The 14,455-nt window shown below is 41.6% G+C and overlaps 1 protein-coding gene across 1 annotated transcript in view; it reads right to left on the reverse strand.

Moving 5' to 3' along the window:
* Positions 1 to 7,515: 7,515 nt before the first annotated feature.
* nrg1 (neuregulin 1) overlaps positions 7,516 to 14,455 on the reverse strand; it is a 175,191-nt gene continuing 168,251 nt past the window's right edge. Inside the window, 4 exon segments of the mRNA XM_065017231.1 lie at positions 7,516 to 10,350; positions 10,353 to 10,603; positions 11,924 to 12,124; positions 13,583 to 13,713. Coding sequence (XP_064873303.1) covers positions 9,938 to 10,350; positions 10,353 to 10,603; positions 11,924 to 12,124; positions 13,583 to 13,713 — 996 coding nt within the window. The 3' untranslated portion in view covers positions 7,516 to 9,937.

Consider the following 14,455-nt stretch of genomic DNA (forward strand, 5'->3'; position numbering starts at 1 on the left):
GAGAGCATGCAAAGCTGTCATCGAGGTAAAGGGTGGCTACTTTGAAGAATCTCAACTGTAAAATATATTTTGATTTGTTTAACACTTTTTTTGATTAGTACATGATTTCATATCTGTTATTTCATAGTTTTGATGTCTTCACTATTATTCTACAATGTAGAAAATAGTATAAATAAAGAAAACCCCTTGAATGAGTAGATGTATCCAAACATTTGACTGGTACTGTATATGTAAAAAATAAATACAAAAATAACAAACGTTTCCTGATCTTTCTTATATCTCTCAGATATAGGACAGACACTTCAGAACAAACTTCCTTTAGTTTTTTGGGGAGGGACTATCTGTTGTTCCATGTAGTGAATCTGTTATTCAATGTGTTTGTATGGGCTAATAGCAGTAAGGACTATCTGTTATTCAATGTGTTTCTATGGTCTAATAGCAGTAAGGACTATCTGTTATTCAATGTGTTTGTATGGGCTAATAGCAGTAAGGACTATCTGTTATTCAATGTGTTTCTATGGTCTTTAGCATAAGGACTATCTGTTATTCAAATATGGGCTAATAGTAGTAAGGACTATCTGTTATTCAATGTGTTTCTATGGGCTAATAGCAGTAAGGACTATCTGTTATTCAATGTGTTTGTATGGGCTAATAGCAGTAAGGACTATCTGTTATTCAATGTGTTTGTATGGGCTAATAGCACTAAGGGCTATCTGTTATTCAATGTGTTTGTATGGGCTAATAGCAGTCCGCACCAACATTTTTTGCTTCACATTGTTTTTATATGCACTATCGTTCAAAAGTTTGGGGTCACTGAGAAATGTCCTTGTTTTTTAAAGAAAATAACATTTTTTGTTTCAAATATTAAAATAACATCAAATTGATCAGAAATACAGTGTAGGCATTTTTAATGTAGGCGTACACAGGTCCATTATCAACAACCATCACTCCTGCGTTCCAATGGCATGTTGTGTTAGCTAATCCAAGTTTATCATTTTAAATGCTTATTGATCATTAGAAAACCCTTTTGCAGACACCTCACAAGTCCTCATCTGGCAGCTTCATTAAATACTACCCGCAAAACACCAGTCTCAATGTCAACAGTGAAGAGGCAACTCCGGGATGCTGGCAGAGTCCCCTGTCCAGTGTCTGTGTTCTCTTGCCCATCTTTTATGTTTATTGGCCCATCTGAGATATGGCTTTTTCTTTCCAACTCTGCCAGGAAGGCCAGCATCCCGGAGTCGCCTCTTCGCTGTTGATGTTGAGACTGGTGTTTTGCGGGTACTATTTAATGAAGCTGCCAGTTGTCAAACTAGACACTCTAATGTACTTTTCCTCTTACTCAGTTGTGCACCGAGGCCTCCCACTCCTCTTTCTATTCTGGTTAGAGCCCGTTTGCGCTGTTCTGTGAAGGGAGTAGTACTCAGCGTCGTATGAGATCTTCAGTTTCTTGGCAATTTCTCGCATGGAATAGCCTTCATTTCTCAGAACAAGAATAGACTGACGAGTTTCAGAAGAAAGTGCTTTGTTTTTGGCCATTTTGAGCCTGTAATCGAACCCAGATACTCAACTAGTCTAAAGAAGGACAGTTTTATTGCTTATTTTATCAACACAACAGTTTTCAGCTGTGCTAACATAATTGCAAAAGGGTTTTCTAATGATCAATTAGCCTTTTAAAATTATAAACCAGGATTAGCTAACACAATGTGCCATTGGAACACAGGAGTGATGGTTGCTGATAATAGGCCTCTGTGCGCCTTTGTAGATATTCCATAAAAAATCAGCCGTTTTGAGCTACAATAGCCATTTACAACATTAACAATGTCTATGCTGTATTTCGCAATAATTTGATGTTATTTTAATGGACAAAAAATGAGCTTTTCTTTCAAAAACAAGGACATTTCTAAGTGACCCCAAACTTTTGAACGGAAGTGTATATATTTTTTATACTTTAAAAGGTCTTAAAATTCAAAAACAAATAGCTAAATGATCCTTGGTATGACCTTCTTAAAATAATTTCCTGTTGCTGCATGATTATTTTCCTGCTGTAGCAAATTGGTAAATGCTGCAGATGTCAGCTCAAGCATCTCAGCCAAGAGGGGCTAAGTTCCTCATGTATTCAGAAGGCTGTTGATTGACTTCACTGGCTTTAACCTCATTATCTGTCAAGTGGGGATTCACCCTAGTCCCTAAAGTGCAATCCTCTTCAGTTAGTCAGCTACACCAGAGATAATGATAAAATGTGTAAGCAAGGTATAGATGCGGTAAAGAGGTCAATTGAACTCGACAGGGAAAGGGACGTGGAGGAAAGATTCCGAATCTCCCCCCATCAAAATGATCCTACATTTAGGCTATTGTTTATATGTGTATTAGACACTATGTTGAGGTAAAAATCGAATAATGTTTGTATGGATGTCAACCCCAACACAATGTCATCAGTACCAATCAGCTGCATTTAATTTAAAAACAACTTTGACTACCACTGATTTTTGTACGTTAGCTATGTTAACCAGTTTACACAATAATGAGATTATTGTGGATGGTCAGATTAATATAATAGTTTGATTAAAACGTTTACATGCTTTGCAAGAAGAAGGATTTTGCTAATAATCCTGTTTACATGGATAGATTTGAAATCATGCAAATACACGTTCTACCACAGCAACCATTCATATTTGATTCTGAGTACGGACATAGAAGTAGTTTTCACAAACTTTATAAGATGCATACATTCAGTTGTTTCCGAACTCACTTCACTCGTGCTAAAGCAATAGTGTGCAACTGAAGCCTGCAATTTGGGGCGTTCCTGCATGTGGGCATTCCTGCATCTACAGGAACGCCCCACCTCAAGCATCCCATTGGTTCCTGTTGAGCTAGCAAGCCTGCTAATTAGCGATACTGTGCACACGGTATCACACCCTCCTCCCGCCTGCTGTGTACCGGAGAAAACCGTGCCCGACAGGTCGGGGCAAAAGACACTGTCTCCCGATGATGCCACCTGCCGACCGCTAGCTAGACACTGTGCTAGCTAGCTTGCTAGTTAGCTAGCACATGGTGTCGTGCCCGCCTCCTGCCTGCTGTGTACCGGAGTCCTCCTTAGGACAAACTGGCTAAGCTAACACACAGTGTCCTTTGCTCCTGCCTGCCGAACACCTGTCATCGCCTGCCGTTAGCAGAACAGTACCTGACAGGCGGGGGGCTAAGGACACTAGCGGTGTGTACTAGCTCGCCTCTTCTTCTGTGGGGTTTACCGGCAGTTGGCATGAAATGTTAATAAGTCCAAAAATGGATGTAGCAACTGCTGACTGCCCTTTTAAGGTGTGTACATGTCTTAATAATTGGACAGAATGCTCAGAAAACCATATTTTTTAAATCGTCGAATGCTTACTTTGGCCAATTTAAGTAAAGTGTTTACATGACTATTACATAATCTGCCTACTGCCATAATCAGTTTGATATGAAATGATTACTGTGCATGCAATTGACCCGTTTACCTAATCTATTTGCTGATTATGTCAAGAGGAATGTATGACAGGAATGTGGACAGTGCATGTATCCAGGAAACATGCCCGGGCATGTCGATGAAACTGACAAAACGCTGAGGACACAGGAACAATATCATGGAGTTGTGAACTATAGGGCATTATGGTCAATTGCAGGAAGAGAAACACTGTTTTAGAACCAACTGCATGTCCTCAGTTAATCCTATTAAATATTCAGACCCCAAAAACATAAAAGATAATAACACCAGCCTCATAACAATTTTAAAAGTTATATTTTTGAATTCAAAACAGACAGAAGGCAGATCATTGTCCATTCTAGTTGTAGCTTGTCACTGAAAGTTAAACAATGGGGACAAATGTATCTCTGAGGAGTCTGTGTTAGTCAGCAGTAGGAACATATCCCATGAATCACACTGTCAGCCCAATGAGCCCCTAGTAAACTACCCGCTTAGAATCCTTCATCATTTATGTTTGTAGGGGTCCCAGAACAAAAACACTATTGATATCAGTATCAACCACCAGGGCCAAGTAAAACATTACTTTTGCCCTCCGCCCAGAATCTCCAGTTCTGTGCAACCAACGCCAACTTTTCTTTTAATTTCCCAATAGTCTATTTTCTGTATTTTATTTGGGATTATAGGACAGCATTTGACAAGCAATATATGTATTATTAATCCTTATTGCGTACTAATTTTGTATCTCCATTGAACATATGGAGATGGGGCGGCAGGGTAGCCGAGTGGTTAGAGCATTGCTAGTTCAAAACCCCGAGCTGACAAGGTACAAATCTGTCGTTCTGCCCCTGAACAGACAGTTAACCCACTGTTCCTAGGCCGTCATTGAAAATAAGAATTTGTTCTTAACTGACTTGCCTAGTTGAATAAAGGTAACAAAAAAACATATATGTGCCGTGTTGCACAGAAATTATCAATAGCAGGGATTTAGGGTCCAATTCAATAAGATCCGCTTTAGCCGACATCCGCATAGCTAATGTATTGATGGTGTTGGAACTGTGTTAGAGCTGTTAAATCCACAAGTGGTTCCTGGCATTATACCTAAAGCGGACAATACCATTGGCTGCAGTCGTATTCAAATAAATCCAATGCAGTCTTGTTTACAAGTTGGAACACTGGAATGTAAGATGAAAAATATACATCTCGATTAAGCTGATAGAAATCCTTATTTATAATGATTTTTCAATTAGACTAATTATTTCTATATACTCTACACTTTCTCATTCTGAATTTCTAACTTGAGTGTGGCGGGTGTGGCTTTGTGGCAATGAGAGTAGCTGCTCACCAATTGGACAGCTCCAAGCAGTGTCTGCAAGCAGTTCCACCTCCTATGCAGGTGTCTGTCATCGCTGGTTAATGCTTTATCTGTTTGAATCTAGGTCTTAGTTTTTACTCCAGACACTACATGCTATGCCACACCATTGAAGTTGGCAAAGAACAGTTTAATGAGAATATACCTGATATACCTGGCAGTGACATGTATCGTGTGTCCTGATCTTGTCTACATTCTAATCTCTCAACAAGATAGTGACAAGATAGTAAAATGTCTCTTATCCGTCCACTGTGAAATATTGTCACTAGATTTCCTGGTCCCTCCATGGATAGAAATAATTTCAGATTCTTACAAAATAATATGTATCTATTTATTTTGACACATTGATCCCCTAAATCAAGGGCGTCACCTGTCAATGATTTTAGAGGACACACAGTGTACGAATAAGAGACACATTTAATACCATGTGTAGGTGCAACAGCTATAATGTGGGCATCAAAATGTGGATAAGTTCAAGAGAAAGTACCCATGTTATGTTAACACCCGGTATAAACAAGGCTTTTAAGAACTGACTGTGATTCGAACTTCATGACCACCTCCGGAGGTTGTCGGGTGAGTTGATTGGATGGAAGCTCAGTGGGCAAGGCTTAGAGTGACAGGTCAGTGGGTGGAGTTCACAGGTGAGAGTCAAATTGTAAGAGGCCTTGCAGGAGGCAGGTTGGAGGTGGATGGGAGGGTGTTACGTGTGGGTTGTGACCCGCAAGGTTTCCAGTTCAAATCCCATTTGCGACATTTGTTTTCCAGCCTTACTCAAAATTCTTACCTAAATTACATTTCTAATCTAGCAACTTTTTCAGTTTCTAACTTTTGGGCTGAACAGCTTTAAACATGTGGGAAAATGTAACTGGTGCCCGTGGAGGACCAGGAAACCTGCCTACCCTGCCTCTCTAAGGTCTTCGAAAGCCAAGTTAACAAAACAGATCGCCGACCATTTTGAATCCCCCCGTACCTTCTCCGTGATGCAATCTGGTTTCCGAGCTGGTCATGGGTGCACCTTAGCCAAGCTCAAGGTCCTAAACGATATCATAACCTCCATCGATAAGAGACAATACTGTGCAGCTGTATTCATAGGTCTGGCCAAGGCTTTCCACTCTGTCAATCACCACATTCTTATTGGTAGACTCAACAGCCTTGGTTTCTCAAATGACTGCCTCGCCTGGTCACCAACTACTTCTCAGACAGAGTTCAGTGTGTCAAATCGGAGGGCCTGTTGTCCGGACCTCTGGCAGTCTCTATGGGGGTGCCACAGGGTTCAATTCTCGGGCCGACTCTTTTCTCTGTATACATCAATGATGTCGCTCTTGCTGCTGTTGATTCTCTGACCCACCTCTACGCAGACGATACCATTCTGTATACTTCTGGCCCTTCTTTGGACACTGTTAACTAACTTCCAGACGAGCTTCAATGCCATGCAACTCTCCTTCTGTGGCCTCCAACTGCTCTTAAATGCAAGTAAAACTAAATGCATGCTCTTCAACCGATCGCTAACAGCACCTGCACGCATGTCCAGCATCACTACTCTGGACGGTTCTGACTTAGGTATTTGTAGATTCCTATTTCGCAACAAAGCCTCCTTCACTCATGCTGCCAAACATACCCTTGTAAAACTGACTATCCTACCAATCCTTGACTTCAGGGATGTCATTTACAAAATAGCCTCCAACACTCTACTCAGCAAATTGGATGCAGTCTATCACAGTGCCATCCGTTTTGTCACCAAAGCCCCATATACTACCCACCACTGCTACCTGTATGCTCTCGTTGGCTGGCCCTCACTTCATATTCTTCGCCAAACCCACTGGCTCCAGGTCATCTATAAGTCTTTGCTAGGTAAAGCTCCGCCTTATCTCAGCTCACTGGTCACTCTAGAAGCACCCACCCGTAGCACACTCTCCAGCAGGTATATCTCACTGGTCACCCCCAAAGCCAATTCTTCCTTTGGCAGCCTTTTCTTCCAGTTCTCTGCTGCCACTGACTGGAACGAATTGCAAAAATCACTGAAGCTGGAGACTCATATCTCCCTCACTAACTTTAAGCACCAGCTGTCAGAGCAGCTCACAGATCACTGCACCTGTACATAGCCCATCTGTAAACAGCCCATCCAACTACCTCATCCCCATACTGTTATTTCTATTTTTGCTCCTTTGCACTGCAGTATCTCTACTTGCACATTCATCTTCTGCTCTATCACTTCAATGTTCAATTGCTAAATTGCAATTATTTCACCACTATGGCCTATTTATTGCCTTACCTCCCTTATCTTACCTCATTTGCACACACTGTATATAGACTTTTTTTCCTATTGTGTTATTGACTATGTTTGTTTATTCCATGTGTAACACTGCTTTGCTTTATCTTGGCCAGGTCACAGTTGTAAACAAGAACTTGGTAGAAATAAATAAATAAAAAGCACTAGGCTAGGTACTGGAAGGTCACAGGTTCTAGTCTTGTGGATTCCCTTTCTCAAAAAAGGCATATTTATAGTCATTGCATTAAGATGTGCTTTTCATGATCTGATCAAGACAACCCAATCATTATTTGTTCAATTGAAATGCATTCCTGCGTTTGATCTTGTCATGCATGTTCCACAACAGTAACTTTCACACCTGTGCTTAGCTGCTTTCATTCTCTCCTTGTGCTGATAATGGCTTGACATGACAGAATATCAGTTTTGGCCTTTATTTTAACAACCAAGTTAGTGTGCTGCTCTTACATACGTGTACAACTGCAGTCATGTTTATGAAACAATTGGTATGGCGACAATCACTACAAAAAAAAGTTTAGCATAATATGTATGGTTATGGAAAATGTTTAGGACAGAGACAAATGCTTTGAGGTTGGTGGCCCTCAAACAAACACAAAACATTGGTTTAATATTTTAATTAAAAAAATAAAAAAAAGTACTCAAGGTTTTCATGGTGTATTTACATAAAATCGAAAGACACCTTGGTTTGGAAGCAATGCATCATGGGGTATGTAAAGCCGAGATTGACAGGAGATTTAGTTCTGGTTTCTAGCCACACATCTAATCAGTGTACACTCAAAGTACTTGTGCCTTTTTAGATGTTAATATTTGTATATGTTGAATAACAGAGTGGTTATCAATGCTAAGAGGCAAACAGAGATTTGACCCCATAATGAAGTCAAAATATATAAAAGGCAAACACATGCTTATAAAAGATAAAAGTTCCGATCTTTTCAAATATATAAAACACTGATTAAAATATAGAATCTGTAATTAAAAGATAACATAAGGCCCACAAAATAAATAAACAATAAATAAATAAATAAATAATATAAATACCAAATAAAAGTTGATAAATTTCAGATTGGGACATCATTAGAAACGGTATAATTTAGGGCCAAAAAAAGCCTTTATACCAGTGTCATGCCAATGCTGGCAACAATCAGATTGGCATTAGAGTAGATTGTTTTGATGAAATTACACTGAATCTTAACGGTTTGGTTATGAAGCCCGAAAAGTAGTAAAGAAAACGTGTCTAGTTACCTATTCATTCTAGTGATAAATGATTGGTGACAGTCTTCGACAGGGTACGACTTCTCATGGAACCATATTTCATGTGGTTCATGTCTAGCATGACTCCTGAACGTATCCTTGGGATAGAACTTACTATATAATAAAATAGGCGATAATGTCGATAATATTACACAGATAACTTTACGTACTAACACAAAGTCAGACAGTTGAAAACAAATATGCACTATATGAACACAAAGGAACACTTTGGATAATGTAACATTTTACATGAATGTTTGGAAGGACAAAAAAAATCTGAAGTTGACTAATGTACTAAAACACAGTTGAAACAAATGAAAAGGCTCTCGCTATCTACCTTATTTCAAAATGGTGCTTCAGCTTTGATCCCCACAATGCATTACTTAGGAACCCACGGGTGTGTTGTTGAAAGACTGAACACGTGAGCCATATATTCAATCATTCATTCAGTACATATCTCCACAAATCATTCATTCGGTACATATCTCCACAATCATTCATTTGGTACATATCTCCACAATTTGGACTTGCAAATCATGATATTGAGAGCAAGAATCTTAAGAGTATTGCTTAACCAGAGATGACTAAATACATAAGTTACTTCTCATCTGACCATCTGGCTTTAGAAGAAAATGTGTTCCATTATATAGAACGCAATATATAGAGAGGATAGATATAGAGAGCATTCATTCAATAATGGGATGTATCACATGTCCCGAGACTACATCTAACAGTTACCCAATTATCTGAAAATAATATCCAAATCAACTTTGACTTCATTCATGCTTCTAGTATCAATGTATTGATACAAGTTAATCAGATTACACATTCAACATTCTTCCTAGCTGATTGCCTTGGTAACCAATATATTATTATGATAGCTAATGGTCCAAGAAAAGCATTACAAAAAAAAAAATCAATTCAAATGTTATTTTACCATTTAAAATCAACCAAAAGGTGAGTGGGAAAATCTTGAAAACCTGTATAATAATATTTGGGTGTTGTGTTAGCTAGATAAACACTAAATACTCTGTTGTATGCACCTCTGTTAGTAGGTTAGGACTGCATTACTGTAAATGAGGTGAAAACTACATGCCCATGAACACATAAGCAACGCCACTGTATGGAGCTTAGGGTTAGGAGCCAGTTCATACAGGTCATTATAGTAAATGCATACTATAGTGCTGGTGGATATTTTTGTTTTCAGAGTGGAGTAGAAATGTCAACAGGGAGATGAAAGTCGTGAATATATGGGCCAGAGGCATGCAGTTCCCATAAGCACACCAAACGGAAATGAAAGGCACCATTGATATTTTTCTCCATTGAAATACTGCGAACCATTGCTACATACTAGTTTATTCCACTTTCTTCCATGACATGAACACGTACACATTTTTTTATTTATAAAAGACTTTATTCACTACTTCGCTAAAATACGTTTTTTTATTTATATATATCTTTTTTTTTTATTATTTTCCCCGCAAATACTTTAAGTTATAGAAAATAAAGGTTTAATAGTGACATTTCTTTGAATCCGACTGAAGTATTTTTGTAAGCTATCTTTTTCATTTTATACAGCAATTGGATCTTGGTTGGAGATGACGCTGGATATCCTGGCTTGCAGGTTGTCCTGTGGGGAGAGTCGGAGTGCTAGGTTAGTCCTGCTGCCATCTGCGAGAGGTTCCACACTTATAGCCATGGGGTTCTGGAAGCTCAGGAAGGGTGTGTCCTCTCCCACACGCTCCTCCTCCATCTCGCTCTCCGCACTGCTACCTAGGTCGATGGACTCCTTGTTGTGGCCTGCTGCATGGCCATTGGGCTTTGTTCTATTGGCCCGACGGCCGTTGCTGTTCTTGGCAAGTTTCTTAGGAAGGCTCTGTGGGGGAATGGGCGTTACCGTTGTGGCGGAGCCGACCACCTCATACTCCTGCGTGGTCTCATAGTCGTCGTCCTCAACGATCCTCAACGGGCTGGGCGGGGGCTGTGGGCCTCTTGGCCGTGGTTGTAGTGGGCAGACTTCCTCTTAGACTGACTGATGTGGTGGTCGGGGTGCGGCTGGGTGGTGAACAGCAGGGGGCGCTCCTCCTCGCCAGAGGGGCTGACGGCCACAGAGGGGACCGAGGTGGCCAGGCTGGACAAGGGGGCCGACATCTCAGAGGGAGGGGAACCCGGGGTCACGGGAGAGAGCAGCTCCACAGGAGACAGGCGGGTTGGGGTGGTCATCGCTGACACATACCTGACAGGCAGAACCAAGAGAGAATCCTCAATCAATTAGGAACAGAAAACACAAGTGTATTCACTAATACACCACAACCAGAATCAGTAATAAGAACCCATTTTGTTAAAGTGGCTTTAGCTCCACTACATTCCTGGTACAGTCTGAGCTAAAGCTCATCACATGTATGGCTTTAGCTAAGTGAAATAAATCCATAACAATGGATTTTGTGTCCTATAGGTATGTACAGTCAAATTGTCAAGGGCATATCCGATGAGCGTAGGCTCCTCACCGGTCTCAAATAGTCTTTCATTTCTCACCGGATATCTACATGGTCTGGTTCAGGATACACATTCATTCATAATCCATTTCAGAAATCAGCTGTAGGACTGTATAGGCCTTTCTCCTGGTATGTGTGTGGAGGACAGAGACACTGAACTGAAGAGCACTGGACAGTCATTAGGATTGTCTCCGTCTGCCCTGGCCAGTCATTAGGGTTAGAATTAGGGTTGTCTCCGTCTGCCCTGGCCAGTCATTAGGGTTGTCTCCATCTGCCCTGGCCAGTCATTAGGGTAAGAATTAGGGTTGTCTCCATCTGCCCTGGCCAGTCATTAGGGTAAGAATTAGGGTTGTCTCCGTCTGCCCTGGCCAGTCATTAGGGTCGTCTGCCCTGGACAGTCATTAGGGTTAGAATTAGGGTTGTCTCCGTCTGCCCTGGCCAGTCATTAGGGTAAGAATTAGGGTTGTCTCCGTGTGCCCTGGACAGTCATTAGGGTCATCTGCCCTGGCATGTCAGAGTGATGTGCACAGACGGGTTCTCTCAGACTCAGTCGACCTGTGACCTCAGAGACAGGTGTGCTACCTGCTGTGCTGTCTGCAGCTCGACTGACAACACAGGTACACCTGCGCTCATCAGCAACACATTGATTTACTAATGGGGACTTATGAAGTCATCTTTGTCCATTAGCTTTGATCTAGGAGGGCCTGTGAAGTCTAAATATAGGACAGCTGATAAGGAGACCTCTGCTAATAAAAACACTAATTCAGAAGACCAAGATAACATGGCAATACCACAAATCTTGGATTCAATCTTGGTTTACTGTATATTCATAAATAAATGCCATAATTTATAAAAATGCATGTTATTCTCTAAAAATTATCACCAAGTATAATCCTTAAAATATAGCTGATTATTCAGTGGATATCTCTGTACAACTCAGATAACTAGAAGTAGGGGACACCATCATTAATTACAAACCCTCCATTAGGTGTATGGGCTGAAGGGCGGTTGTAGTGCATAGCGTAGCGTAGCAACATGAGCTCCAGATGTCTTTCTCCTACCTCTCACTGTACGGAGAGTCCCTGTAGGAGTCTGGCGTGTCTCCAGAGTTCTTTAGGTAGGCACTCAGGTCTCTGGCGCCACCTGTGGCGTTCAGACGACCCCGGTGGCTGGGTGTGGCGTGCCGGCTGTTCTCTCCCGATGACTTCACCAAGACAGAGCGGCTGTCGGAGAGGGCACTCTCGCTGTGGCCGTTACTCCAGCTGAAGAGCGAGAGAGCGAGACAGGAGAATGAAGAGGGGAGACAGAAGAGAATGAATTGCTTCTCTTAAATGAGGTCAAAACAATGGCCGCTTCCGACAATGACATAAGCTGTAAACACTGTAAATCATGTCTATTGCAGACCTGGGTTCAAATACTATTTGAAATCATTTAAAATACTTCAACTGGGCTTGTTTGAGCTTGCCTGGCTTAATGGACCAATGCTTACCCCACCCATCTGGCACTTCAGGCAGGCTAGAGCAAAAGCACAAAGTATTTGAATTATTTAAAATAGTATGTGAACCCAGGTCTGCTCTACTTGAATGTATAGTTAGAGACACTGGCCTATAAAAAACCCACAAGACACTTTGACCTGCACATTGCTCTACAAGTTCTCTGGAAACTTCATCAATTCTCCCTGAGCCTTGGTTGTCCCATACTAGCTAATGACGCACCACCATACATTATCCCCTGCGGTTTTGCTTGTGCAATCTGAGATCACAGAACTGCAATCCCTGGATTCATAAAGTGTCTCAGAGTTCTGATCTAGGATCAGTTATTTATTTTATCATCAGTTATTTAAAATCATCATGATTAAGGGGTAGGAGCCGTGGGACCTGATCCTAGATCAGCACTCCTACTCTGAAAAGCAGAAATGCTTTGTGAATACAGGCCATGGTCTTTGTTGAGTCCAGTGAATATCACTGAGTGAGCGAGGTGATTTGCAGGCAATCGTGCAACAGGATGGGTAAATCATCGTATCAACCGCCGACTGATACCAACATGAATGAATTGCTTTTCAAAACCTCCCCCCAACAAACAGAGGGAAAGAGGAAGTGGCTAGGGGGGGAAACGAGACGGACTCCAACTAAGATAGCTCACAGGGCCCAGCGGTAATATGACACATAGGGAAAGAGGAAGTGGCTAGGGGGGAAACGAGACGGACTCCAACTAAGATAGCTCACAGGGTCCAGCGGTAATATGACACATAGGGAAAGAGGAAGTGGCTAGGGGGGAAACGAGACGGACTCCAACTAAGATAGCTCACAGGGCCCAGCGGTAATATGACACATAGGGAAAGAGGAAGTGGCTAGGGGGGAAACGAGACGGACTCCAACTAAGATAGCTCACAGGGCCCAGCGGTAATATGACACATAGGGAAAGAGGAAGTGGCTCGGGGGGAAACGAGACGCTCCAACTAAGATAGCTCACAGGGCCCAGCGGTAATATGACACATAGGGAAAGAGGAAGTGGCTAGGGGGGAAACGAGACGGACTCCAACTAAGATAGCTCACAGGGCCCAGCGGTAATATGACACATTGAGAAGGAGATAAATAGGACTTTAAATCTAAGAAACATTATTACAGTATCTTTTTAAGAGCCAGTGCTATAGCTCATCACTTTTACAGATGGAAGGAGAGGAGGCAAGAAATCTGTCTTGTAGGTTCGTATAGGATTACCTTTGACTGGAGGTGTGAGTGACCGTTGTGGACTGATGTGCTGATGATGTGTACAGGCTCGTCGAGAAGGATGTTTCCGTTTCCTTCTCGATTACATGCTGCGCAGGCAATGCATTTTTAGACACAAATTGCTATAAGGGAAAACAAAATCAAGCGTCAATAATACGAAATCACATCATGCTTATAAAGAAATGTGCAGATACTGTAGCTAACATGCCAACAAATGTACAGTGCATTCGGAAAGTATTCAGACCCCTTGACTTTCTCAACGTTTTGTTGTTACAGCCTTATTCTAAAATGTATTAAATACATTGTTTTCCTCATCAATCTACACACAACACCCCATAATGACAAATCAAAAACAGGTTTTTCTAAATCTTTGCACATTTATATATTTTTTTCTTCCATTGATCGTCCTTGAGCGGTCTCTACAACGTGATTGGAGTCCACCTGTGGTTTGGAAACAGACCTTGCACATTTATCTTTCTTCTTCCATTGATCGTCCTTGAGCGGTCTCTACAACGTGATTGGAGTCCACCTGCGGTTTGGAAACACAGACCTTGCACATTTATCTTTCTTCTTCCATTGATCGTCCTTGAGCGGTCTCTACAACGTGATTGGAGTCCACCTGCGGTTTGGAAACACAGACCTTGCACATTTATCTTTCTTCTTCCATTGATCGTCCTTGAGCGGTCTCTACAACGTGATTGGAGTCCACCTGTGGTTTGGAAACACAGACCTGTCTATATAAGGTCCCAAGCCATGAGGTCGAAGGAATTGGCAGTAGAGCTCTGAGACAGGATTGTGTCGAGGCACAGATCTGGGGAAGCATACCAAAGAAAGTCTGCAGCATTGAAGGTCCTCAAGAACACA

Source organism: Oncorhynchus nerka, linkage group LG4 (assembly GCF_034236695.1).
Source record: "Oncorhynchus nerka isolate Pitt River linkage group LG4, Oner_Uvic_2.0, whole genome shotgun sequence".
Taxonomy (NCBI): domain Eukaryota; kingdom Metazoa; phylum Chordata; class Actinopteri; order Salmoniformes; family Salmonidae; genus Oncorhynchus; species Oncorhynchus nerka.